Source organism: Macrobrachium rosenbergii, chromosome 10 (assembly GCF_040412425.1).
Source record: "Macrobrachium rosenbergii isolate ZJJX-2024 chromosome 10, ASM4041242v1, whole genome shotgun sequence".
In the NCBI taxonomy this organism is placed as follows: Eukaryota; Metazoa; Arthropoda; class Malacostraca; order Decapoda; family Palaemonidae; genus Macrobrachium; species Macrobrachium rosenbergii.
In genome coordinates, this window is record NC_089750.1 from 61,891,545 (window position 1) to 61,904,101 (window position 12,557).

General features: G+C 37.7%; 1 protein-coding gene and 1 long non-coding RNA gene across 4 annotated transcripts in view; one reads left to right on the plus strand and one right to left on the minus strand.

Annotated features, from left to right (window-relative positions):
- LOC136842688 (protein-lysine N-methyltransferase EEF2KMT-like) overlaps positions 1-5,405 on the minus strand; it is a 42,614-nt gene extending 37,209 nt beyond the window's left edge. The window contains exons 1-3 of one of the 3 annotated variants that reach the window (XM_067110352.1): positions 5,258-5,405; positions 2,394-2,542; positions 698-850 (exon numbers count right to left, since the gene is read on the minus strand). In XM_067110352.1, the coding sequence (XP_066966453.1) occupies positions 698-850; positions 2,394-2,474 (234 nt within the window). In that variant the 5' untranslated portion in view covers positions 2,475-2,542; positions 5,258-5,405. The remainder of the gene's footprint in view (positions 1-697; positions 851-2,393; positions 2,543-5,257) is intronic. The other 2 variants (XM_067110353.1, XM_067110354.1) reach the window with 2 other exon arrangements.
- Positions 1-11,728, plus strand: part of LOC136842690 (uncharacterized) — a 56,895-nt gene extending 45,167 nt beyond the window's left edge. Inside the window, exons 4-5 of the long non-coding RNA XR_010854305.1 lie at positions 9,646-9,936; positions 10,390-11,728. This is a non-coding gene — a long non-coding RNA (uncharacterized lncRNA). The remainder of the gene's footprint in view (positions 1-9,645; positions 9,937-10,389) is intronic.
- The last annotated feature ends 829 nt before the right edge of the window (positions 11,729-12,557 follow it).

Genomic DNA, 12,557 nt, shown 5'->3' on the forward strand with positions numbered 1-12,557 from the left:
GATGTGTTATTCCTAAACAGCCATGGAGGAAATCTGCGCAGCCTACATCATTAAAAAAATTAAGAACATTGTGTAAGAAAAATATCTAAACAGCCATAACTATATCCAGTTAACAGTCAGGTTAAATGACTTCACAGAAAGAGTACCTTGTAAGGGGGTAGTGCCACCAATGCACCTCATGCAGTGCACAGCAGGCATTAAGTTTCTTTGCAATGTCCCTTTTATTCCTTTTACTGTACCTCCATTCATATTCTCTTCCATCTTACTTTCCACCCTCTCATAGCAACTGATTCATAGTGCAACTGCAAGGTTTTCCTCTGGTTACACTTCTCAAACTTTTATACTGTCGATTTCTGTTTCAGCCCTGAATGAATTCATAGCTCCCAGTGCTTGGACTTTGGTCTAAATTCCATATTCTATTCTACTCTGAGAACCCCTCTCAGTGTAAGACTGTCAACATCAAAATGGTAAGGCATGGTACCCACTGGAATTAGTTTACTTAACTGGTGCATTACCAGACTGTGGCTCATACAAAAAAGTTGACCACATGTGCAAGAACTGAAAACCGTTCCAGGCCTTATACCTAGCTCAGGTTTTTTCAGTACGTGATGTATAATACAACAAGGTATATAAAATATGGGGAGAATACCAAACTTAGCTTATTATATGTTATACAAAACATATATTTTCACATTACCTCTGTAATAAGGCGTTTCAAAAACCGCTGGCAGTATGAAATGGTAGGTGGATACTTTTGGACAATGGGGTGGTCCACCGTGCTCCTTAATAATTTCTCCTGATATTCCATAGAGTCATCATAATCTAACTTTGAAAGATTATTTATTATAGGCTGAAACAAGAAAAAATATACAATAAACTACCCTTTCAGTGGAGAATCTTGTTAAAATTTAGACAAAATACAATGAACAAGATTAAAAGATATGGTATAAAAAAGCAAAAATTGTAATGTTTATAAATTTTGAAAAATATCCTCCAGTTTACATGTGCCTTTATCAGTTGACAACAGTGAAAGTGCAGGAAAAAATTCAATTTGAATGTTATCACTTTAATACTGTAACCATGAAATCATCATCATAAATGTTTCACTCTCAGCTTTCCCCTTTATAGGGTTAGGCATGAAATGTCTCCTCTTCTTTACAGAAGATGAATCTCCTTCAAAGAATACGTGTTTACTCTGAGAACCCCTCTCAACGTACAAGTATGAGCATCAAAATGAATAGGCATGGTACCCACAGTATTGCTAACCTGTGTCATAATAGTTGAAGGCATGGATATTGACAATGAATGAATTATGAAAGCCTACAGCTAGCCTATGAATTTTGTATCCCAACTAAGTGGTTTGGTTACACTAGCTAAAAATACATAACAGTCTGCTGTGATTTTAGCATTTTCTAAAATGTCCCTCTCCAGCACTTCTATAACCTGTATAAAAGGGTATAATCTGATGGCTGTTGAACATGAAGAGGTCAATGTTTTCTGTATTGAAAAAGTGCTTAAATATGGAAATTATAACTTCAACATTACTGGTCACTACCTGGAATTGGGCAGTTAAAGCTGACAATGATCCTTCTTACTATGGTATCATCTATTCTCATTCCTCAGAGTTCTTTTTAACTAATAGTACTGAATGGCTGAGAGTGCCCTAGTGCATGGCTTGATAGCATAAATTCCATGATTCCTTCTTTCTTGTACTGAGGTTGGTTCAAGAGCACTTGTAAGATACCTATCTGATCAGATAGCACGTAGTCGCTGTTCCAAATTCAGCAGACACTAGAATCTGATATTCAGTATGAATGGACACAGCTGGACCGTACAGATTCAAAGGGTTTTTTTTTTTTTTGAAAAAATCTTCCCTTCCATGACAGTGTTCCTAGGGTCCTGAGACACCAATAAAAAAGTTACAGGAGCCCTGGTACTTACATTGCTGTAGCAATACAACAATAACTTTCTGCCTTCTGTTTCTGTACGAAGTACCATATATACAATACATGTGATTCAAATAATTTCCACAATGCAAAAACAAAATACAGTACTGTACTGCACTACCCTAAAGAGAGGAGTAAAACGAAATAATGAAGCATGAAATTTGTAAGTTCATGATAGCTGCCAGTTGCACCGAAGATCTTTTCCCTCAAAGCCGTACAAAGGGGGGGTGTTCATAGTGGGCATAGATGTTGCCACCCTATGGGCTACTATTTCACTCACAGATAACTAATACAAGCATTCCTCTGCTTTTATAAAATAGTGGGTTTGTCTTCTAAGAACACATGGTAAAAGGTAATATGTATCACATTAATAGAAATACAGTTCGTTAAATTTTCCTTGTCGTGATAAGGCCACAATGTAAGATACGGGTTAAAAATAGGTTTTACCTTTAAATCTACATCCTTCACTGGGTACATTTTCAAAAACCTTTCTGAGAGTTTGTGAATTTCTTCTGTCATTGCAGTCATTTTAAAACTTTTAACATCTTCTATGACTTCCTCTTCCTGGTTTGTTCACATTTATGTTGATCATTCTTCTGAAAAAAAATAAAAAATAAAGGCAGTCAGAAAAAATGCAGTATTCCAAATTTAAAAACTAGAAATTCATGATTTTAAATGTCTAAATTACCAACAAAATTAATAATGACAGCCCTTGGTGTTTTTCACATTCATAAATCAGACAAAATACTGTAACTCCATAAACATTAAGCAAAGGTGGACAAGCATAATCCAGATGAAAACTTTGTTCTTAGCTTTTGACTGATGAGGTTCTTTTCTTCAACTAAAATGTTTTCTGTCAAACCACAGTTTTCCATTACAGGTGTCATTCTTGCAACTGTTTTCTCATTATGTGTACATAACACCTCTCAGGCATAGGCAAACCTCCTTTACAATATGTATCACACCCTTGAATGTGCCACTCAAGATGAAACTCCTCACGGGATATGCCATGTACACTGCTAAAGGCGAGTTAGGGACCAATGTGCAGGGTTAGGGTAAGGTGAATTCCTGTATTTCACTTTTCTGATTAAAGGCAGTCCAGGTCAGGTTAGGATGGGGATTCACCCACCAGCTAGATAAAGACTCATTGTCTTAGATGAGACTTAGTCAAGTTGGGAAAGGTAAGGTAAGGATGCATATTTATATTTTAGGTAATTCTAAGTATTAGCTCCGTGCTTGTTTTTACCTTAGAAACTGGCTTTTTCTACACTTTTAGGGATTCTGATACTGGCGGTGCATTTGTTTGTTGTCAGCCAAATGGAATGTCCCTTCGCCATGTTTAGTACTGGCCCGGGGGGGGGGTACCCATACGTTAACAAGTTATTGCACTTGCCAGACGGGATATGAACTGTTCCAAACAGACGTACCCGTGCTCTGTCTTGTGAAGATCGCGCATGGAAACCCCTTGTTGGATGGACTTCAGGGGTTAATTACATTCGTGCAACAAAAACTGAAGGTAAATCCATAATTAGCAACCAAAAAACTGTAGGAAAAGTCAAGTTAGAAGGAAATCGCAGTATTATTTTACAATAGTTCCAACGTATTCTATAATAATTATAGTATTATAGATGCATTTTGCATAAAAAATAATTAAACTTTGTCTCTGAACACTCTTTGGGGAAATTCACCATATTCAAGATATGAATGTTTATATAATCCCCATCCGCGAAAAATTTTCAAGTGTTTTGTTTACTTTAACACGGACACAGTTTGTGCTCTGATGCGAATTTGTTTTTGTTTAGAACTGCATTGTGGTTCTGATGCAAATATTTTCCCCCTTAAAATTGCATTGTGGGTAGTTACATGTTGTCTAGGAGTCACGTGACCTGGTGAAAATCTTACAGGTGTCAGACTGTCATTTTCGCTTGTCATTTGGTTGAAGTCTGGCATAGAGTGAGGTTATGTCCAGTTTATGTTCATCTTGTAACTTTGATTATTTTCGCTTAATTCACAATTTTTTTGAAAGTGAAACACGATGCATTGATTTTTAAAGACAACATGGAGTGTTACCTGCAGCAGTACAGTTCAGTTTTACACCAATTTTTACTTGAAGCTGCTAAATTATATCCACCTTTAAGTGACACTCAGCCACCATCACCACCTAGGGAATCATTTTCTGATGACGATGACACTGTAGATGAGCCACAACCATCTTGATCTGGATATAACCCATCAAAACATTTGTGTCCATCCAAATAAGGTAAATTTATAATTGTTTTTAAAATAATATTGTAACATGATTTACCTTTTGTAACCCATGGCTAGTGCGCGCAGCGCAACATTACCTCTTGCCAGTATTATATGTGCCTGCCAAGAATCCTTATAAATGCGGATAAGGCGCGAAACGCCGTTCCGCCACCCCCTTGCGGTTAAGGGATGTTAGGCTACATTACATTAGTCTACGTTGCCTGACTATGACTTGCTAGGTATGCTATGATTTACCTCATTTTATTCTTTAATTCAAATGCTGTTTTGTGTCCATGGTGATATACCCCACCCAAAACCCCCCATTCCCAAAGGGTCCCTGACCTTGTTGGATGTAGTAGGGGTGTATAGGCTAGTAACTCAAAAACAACTCATTTCCCCTATGTATTACTATCATAACCATGCAGAACACATTAAAACACACATGAAAATACATAATTACTTTAGAAAAATGGAGTTGGAACTGTTGTAAAAATATACCAAAATCGCTGCCGCGGAGGTACTACTTAGATCTACCCATTAAACTTTAGGTTAGAGTAGGTGGGGTGGAGTGTCCAGCACTGCCGCTTCATCCATGTAAAGGTGCAGCATCCTACGTTAAGTTGGGGCAAGGAAGGTAATGTTAGGCTATGCTGAATTCCCGTAACTGACTTTGTGGCATTTTCGTCCCTTTGCACTATGCAGGCCTAATTGTGTTTTGTGCCTGATTATAGACCAGAACCACGTAGCCTATTTCAGTCTGCTTATCAATTATAGTAAACCATTTTAGCAAAACAACCTAACCATTTTCCCTCCGGTCTGCAGTGGCTCCTAGCCTAACTTAACAAGGCTAGTGTAAGGCTAGCTCGACCCTCCCGGAGTTATGTCATGTTTCTTTTCTGAAGCAGGTCAGGCAATTTCGACTGTAGAGTTGTATCCAATGGGTAATTTCAGTTTCCCGTAGCATCTTTCATTTTAGCCTATGCGTCAGATTTCAGTCAGGTTACCATATTACAAAGACGAGTTTTTAAATAACCTTAGTGCGATCTACCACTAGTTATGCCTACCTGTTAAGGTTTTCCGTCCAGCTTTCATTATTTATTTGTGTTGATTTTTTTTCGTCTGCTCATTCAGTTTCTCTGCCATTCACGTGTAGAATGTAAACAAACATTAGGTAGTGGTAGTAGTAAGGGCGGGTGCGTTCACTAAAGAAAGAAAGCTGTTTAATCAATATTTGAAGAATGAGATAACTGCACGAAGACTAATGTAATATAAAATGGGGACATAAGATGTCAAGTGTAAAATTGTCAGTACGAATAACTTATACACTGTTAAAAGTTGACTGGAATTCGAGTTGTCTATTGGGTGGTTTATTTGTGCTGAACAATACCAACTTCACACGTTAATATTTATTTGTATTAATTTTTGTGCTTGCACTTGTTTACATTACCTAAGTAGAGAGTTCCTTTATGCCTGATTCGTACGGCAAAGAACAAGAAGGTGGTCACAGCTGAGGAACTTTAGAAGAATTTCCCATGAAGTTGCCTATAGGCCTACCCTGCCTGATTTGATGAATATTGTTATGAATGAATTCTTGGGGTGGCAAATTGTGTATTGTGATCCATTTAGTTTGTTTTTTTCTGAACCTGATGGCAGTGCAAAACTGAAATCATTCGGCTTTAATTTACAGTGATTGTTTGACAGTCTCTTTCCAGTGGCTTTCCGCTGTCTTCGATTTAAATTTCCGAGTGTGGGGACTTTATTATGACACACTCATTTATTTATTTATATAAATTCAGTAATATTTATCGTTAATTCTTATGTTTTATTTTTAGTTTAGCCCTTTCTTCTTTGTTCCTCTTTACTCATTTACCACTCCGTTGAAGAATGTCAGACAATTTCATGACTTTTAGGCTTGATCCGTAAGTATGTGTGTTGGTTACTTGCAACTTTTCCTTTAGGATACATTTTGTAGTCATTACCTTTCAAAGAAAGCAGATGTTACTAGAACTGTCTCGTTTCATAGCAAAGTTGCCATGTTCAAATATAAAATGTATAAATAAAGATAAGGGCGTTTGATATGGCAGAACTTCGATTGAAAACTCCTATGTATTTCAGGAGGCTTGAGTCATCTTTTTTTGCCAGTATCTTTAAAATTAATAGATGGATCTGTTCGTTACTTTGCAACTGTGTGTTTCACACCTTCCCCTGATTTTTGGTTATAAATTCAGTGTCCAAATTCAGCTTTTTCAGGTACTTTATTCTTGAATTTGCTGGGGTAACCAGCAAACTGGTTAATGCTTTCAGACATACGAGCTTGGGTACTACCCAAGGCCAATACAGTACTGTATTGGCCTTGGTACTACCGAACTTGTCCGGAGTACTACTTTTAGTAAATTCCTCACTACCCCCAACTTTCCACTTCGACTCCACCGTTCTTTTCCCTACTCTTCCTTGAGTTTATTACACCACGTAGCGTAAGTTACTTTCTTCATGAATGTGATTGTTTTTATTTTGTTTGCATAATTTTCTGACGAAAAGTTATTTCAAGTTTATTCTAAATTCACTGTTCTACATATATGATAAAAAAAATAATGGGTTATAAAAGCACAGAACATTTTATAACCATTTGAGACAATGTACACGACATCATAGATGTATGTCAATAAATCAGTTTTATATTTCCCTTCACGGGCGCATGTGTGCGTGCGTCATCCATCGGAGGAAACAAGACAAAAGCATTCCGCTTTCTCTCTCTCAAGGAACGCAACTTCGACCATACAATATTTCTGTCTGTTTCTCCCAAACTATTGTTGTCTCGATTTATGTTCAGTCACCACTACTTGCATTGCCATGCAGGCATTCCAATCTTGTACTCATAATGTTCCACCGAATCTTCTGTATCAAACTGTATGTATGTGTTTGTGAAGACGCCAAACGTCTCGCCATTTCACATGCATTATGCTACTGCATTGTATTCATTAATCTGTCTCGATTCTCATGCAATTGGCCATATGTGGAATTTCCTGGCCTTTCCATTGATACATGTTTTATCATTGTACGTTTATCATCTCTCACAATCGCCATCTGTTTGTCTGTCCACAAACACAGATGTCCGAAACAAAATCTTTGTTTTGCCCTGTCTGTGTGTAGAAACTACTTTGCGGCTCGCACCAGCCAATAACAACTTCGAAGATTCTGTAAATGCATTAATAGCCCGTGCTGGCACAAGGCCAGCTAAATCTGAAACAACTGTACATGCATTCAGAAGGAACCACCAATAAACTAGACAACACCCAGCCAGTATGTCACTCAATACCAACATTACAATTCCCCCTCCCCCTTTATCTCTTTCTCTCCCTTTATCAATCCATCTTTGTAGAATGGATAATAGGTCTGGAATAGGAATGTAGAGAGGGTAAATGTATAATGTATAAGGTAAAATACTTTTGTATTGTACATATTGATATAAAGTCTTGGCGTAACAGTAGGACAATCAAACACTTAGGTGAACAAATATTTACTTTTAATAATCTTCATCACTATTTAAGAACGAATTATCCTCGTCGTCATTCTGTACGTCGATGGTAATTGTACCGAAAGTTTCATGCACGTTATGGGAGGACCAATACTCATCCTCGAATGTTTTTGATCGTCTTACTGCACCTGCCCACACATCTCTGGTTGCACGGAGCTTTGCTTCTTCTAGTCTGGCATTTAGGTCTGCCCTGGTGAATCTGTGTAGCGAGGAGCGAATGTGTCTTTTCATACACCCCCAAACTTGCTCAGTAGCGTTGAGCTCGGGGTGTGCAGGGCGCAGCCGAACAACTTCATGACCCCATTCATATAGGTCGTTAGTTCATTTCATCCTACATTGCTCAGTTGAAAAATTGCAGTGATAATATGTGCCTGAAAACTTTCCATTACATAACAAATATTGCGAAGACACAGAGAGAGATGAGTGGGGAATGAATGAAAGCACAGACGGCGAAGTGAGGTTTAAAGAATGAGGAAGAGTCGGTGTTTGGAGGGATAAGTACCCCAAGAGCGCTTATCCGAATGAATTCGTTTGGCTATGTCCTAAAATTGAAGAGTAAAGTGCCTTTAAAATCTGTGCTTGGACATGGAATTTTTTTATCAAAAATTAAGGGAGGGTGTGAGAAGCGCTGTTTCCAAGTGCCATGCCAATCAATCGATTGGTTTGAAAGGTATTGGCAAAAATCAGTGACTCAAACTTCCTGAAATACATGGTAGTTACCTGGGCACTGGGAGGAATAGGCACCTGCCTGCTAGTACGTAGGAACATATATTCAGACTGTAAAAGTGCGCTGGAAAGCTTGAACAATTATAATTCATCCCATCCTGGTCATGTTGTGATCCCAGGGAATGAAGAGGCACAGAATGCCTATAACCAGGGAGGAAATGATATAAACAGAGTGCCCACTTTGATATGAAAATCTCTATTCGCAATTATATACTAAGTGGCAGGAGCGATGGTCATCTCCCTTTCTTGCTAATAATAAGTTAAAAACTATTAGACCTCAAATAGAATTTTGGCAATCATCCTAACAAGGCTGAGGATTGGCCACTGCCGACTGACTTCTTGATGGTAGTAGTGCTCCAGCATGTGTTCACTATGATAGCCCTTTGACAGTTGAGCACATTCTGGTTCGCTGCACCAGGTATGCTAATGAGAGGCGAATGTAGCCTCCCGTCTATATGGTAAAACCATGACTGAAATTTCAGGAGACAACCTTGATGTTGGCCCTGTTTTGAGTTCTTTAAAGGCTGGTGGTTTTTATGAAAATATCGTATAATTTTATACATATGTGTCTTTTTTACCTTATTTATGACATTTTTAATTCCATTGGAAATTAAACCTCTTCGATTTTACCTTTTTTAACACTGACCTTTAGAATGTTTATTATAAACTCATTATTTATATAATTTCCATTTCCATTCATCCTCATCATATCGCTGAATGACCCTATTGGTCCCAGTGCTTGGCTTTATGCCTAAATCACGTATTCCTTCCATTACATTGCTGGCTTGTTCAACAGAAGATGTCTCTGTTCAGGATCGCGTACATTTTGTAATAGTCTGGGTAACGGCTTTTGTCGAGTGTTACTGCACAATAAATCCATATTCTCCTGTGACAACCAGATAGACTATAGGGAAAACTGCCGGTAAAAAATGATTAGTTGGACCACCTGCTGGGAAATGAGTTGAAGGTAATTACGAAAATTAATGTACGAAAAAATGTTGGCCGGGAGGACTCTGCAGTGTACCTCCACCATTGCTGTCGGTGCAATGAGGTGTATACATTAGGCAGTAATACAGATGGTTAGGCATAAAGTGAAAAGTTAACTACAGGCAGTCAAAATGTCTGTTTCCACTTGGAGAACGAATGCTACGAGTTCCTGGTAATAGTAATTAACATTGCATTTTATTCCAGGACTGGATATGGATTTATCTTTTGATGACAATCATTGGGTTACCGCAGCCGAGGGAGCTGATCAGTGAACTTAAGATGGCATAGGGGTTGATGATGACGACATCATAGATGCCTTGCAAACTGTTAATGACGAATCAGGATTCAAGTTCAGGTTCATCAGCAAGACTAAGTCTTCAGAGGGTACAGTCAAAAACGCAAGATCAGTCATTGGTGACTACTGTATAGTGAATTGTTGCATGTTGAGTGGAACGTGACTACTGAAGGTTTAGATTTCTTTCTAGGGAAGACAACGTAAGCAATCCATCAAATTTAATTTTTACAGCCATTCTTCCACTTCATTGTTCATAAAACTTCAGGAGGATGGTTACCATTAACGAGTCCTCTCATTCGATGGATATAAGTCCTCTTTCTGACTAACAGCATGTGCTTAGGTTCTCTACTCCATTAAGCACAGAATTTTGGCTTCTAGCGGAGAAGCTCTTGCGGTCTGCCGTTATATTTATTTGTGCCTTAGCTATAAGAGTCCTTTAAATGACTCTTGGAAAGTCTTGCTATTATTGTGGTTGGTGTTTGTTTGATAAGAAACAAGCATTTTCATTCCTTAAGCAGCCAGTTTCAGTTTTCTGTTGTCAGTCAAGGCACGTGTAAGTGCATATTACAATACAGTTTAAAAATCAGTTTAAGAATGCTTATTGTACATAAATTTCATAATTTTCATTTCATATACAGTATTTTTTTTTACAGATCCCAGATGATTATCGGGTGACAGTGGAAGAGGAAGTCGCGGATGAAAGTGTTTCAACAGATATTTCTTTAGTTACCATAAAATGAGAATATTACCCTTGATGTGGATTCAAGACACGCATTTGGGTTTGTAGAAACTGACTGGTTGCCTCGAGGTGTTAAAATGGTTGCATAATGAATTGTAATAAAAAAAAAACACACAGGAATTACATGGATTGTTTTCTTGTTCGCTTTTATTTTTTCAGGGATAGTTGTAGCATACATATAAAAAAAATTCTGAATGTTGTGCCATACAGTTTTCACAGTGATTACGTCTAAATAAACATCAGATGACACGACCAGGATCTAGACAAAAAATAGAGCCATAACCACAGTTGGCAATAAACATGTTTTTCCAGCACTTTCTGTCGAGAACAGGCGAACAGTATACTGATGGGTCCACGGTCAACGTATTTAAACAACAATAATTACTTTGGTTGGTTACCAATACATGTTAATTCCATTGCCACTAAGATGTGACGATCTTTGGCTTAAAATCAATCCGGAACGCATTCCTTGGAAAGCTTTGAAAAATAATTGGAGTTTTCCCCTTTAAATACAAGCCACAAGACGGGGTGGGGGAAGGAGGAAAGGTTACCGTGATTTGCAACATATGCTTACCGTCAGTAGTTCAGAATTAGTGATATTAATTGCCATCCAATCAAGTTAGCACTATTGACAGTCCCACACAATGAAAATTATATGGATAAAGTTGTGCAAGCAACTTAATGTTAAATAACTACTAGCATGACAGACCCTAAGAAATTACTGTGGTCTAGAATCTGCCTCACATTATATTGACCTCATGACGATGTAACAATTTCCTTCCTTAGTCAGTTAATAATCATTATTTCTGTGGAATGCAGATTTTCTAGATTTTCATCTTGCTGTTCAACCACTCCAACTCCCTCTTTTCGTTGTCTTAAATGCTGAATGGCCGGAAATGCCTTAGTGCTTGGCTGGACAGCCTAAATTTCGTAAATCAATCGATCAAATCAATTAACCTGCTTTTGAGGGCTTGAAATTCCTGTAGAGGTTCGTCAAATTTTAATTTTTGGGAGGATAGGGGCGGGGTTTGAAACTGCCAATTTTAAATTCTTCCCACTGTTATAACTTATATACTTTTTACATTAAGCAATTTTTCTCCAACAGGGCAAGGTTTAATGAAAAAAGACAAGATTTATTACCGCATTCCTACTGTAAGTTATTTATTGCGCCATGTCGCTAATCCTGTATGGTGTGGTACGTCGAAAAGATAAAAATAAATGTAAGAATTTATATTATTATACAGTAAATGACTTTGGCAGTGCAGAAACCGCGAATCAGCATTGTAAGTAGTCGGGAAGCAATTTTCTCTCTCTCTCTCTCTCTCTCTCTCTCTCTCTCTCTCTCTCTCTCTCTCTCTCTCTCTCTCTCCCGTAAATGGAAATTTTCGAGTTAATTAATCCGGTGCTTGTGTGTATTCCAGACTGCTCTTTGGTAACAATAAGACCAACCAAGGTTCACGAACTGGAATGATGCATTTATTACTGTTATACCGTAAAGACTCATCACATGCCATGAATGATATACACTTCAGTACAAATATTTCCCTGCTCACGCCCACTTATATATGACAATGAGAATTATTCATTTGCATGTGTTTGTGTAATATTTCCCAGATTACACATATATATTATTAAAACTTACATAATACCGCGAACTGACATTGCATAATATTTCCTCCCACGTTCCGAGTGGCGTGATTGTTAATCGAGATATTGAGGCTGGGAGTGAATTATTCAATTATTTGTTCATGTCACGTTCTTTGCGACTCGAAAGTAATGTCGTGTACTGTCTATCCAATTTATTGTATTTTTTTTCTTTATTACATTCATCTCTTAGGGGTTTCGATTAAGTTTATCGATGTATCGAGGGTCATTTGCTGGAATTGGCCCTTGGTCATGAAAAGGAATCGCAGAGAATTACTGGAATGACCGCCTGTCGTCGCTTATTTTTAGGTTATTCCAATTTTCCATATAGCATTTTGCCTTTCATTTCATTGACCTTTATTAATAAATTCGTTAATTCACAGATTCGAGTGGTAACTCACGTGTCAATCATTTTCCTTATTTATGATATTGAAAATT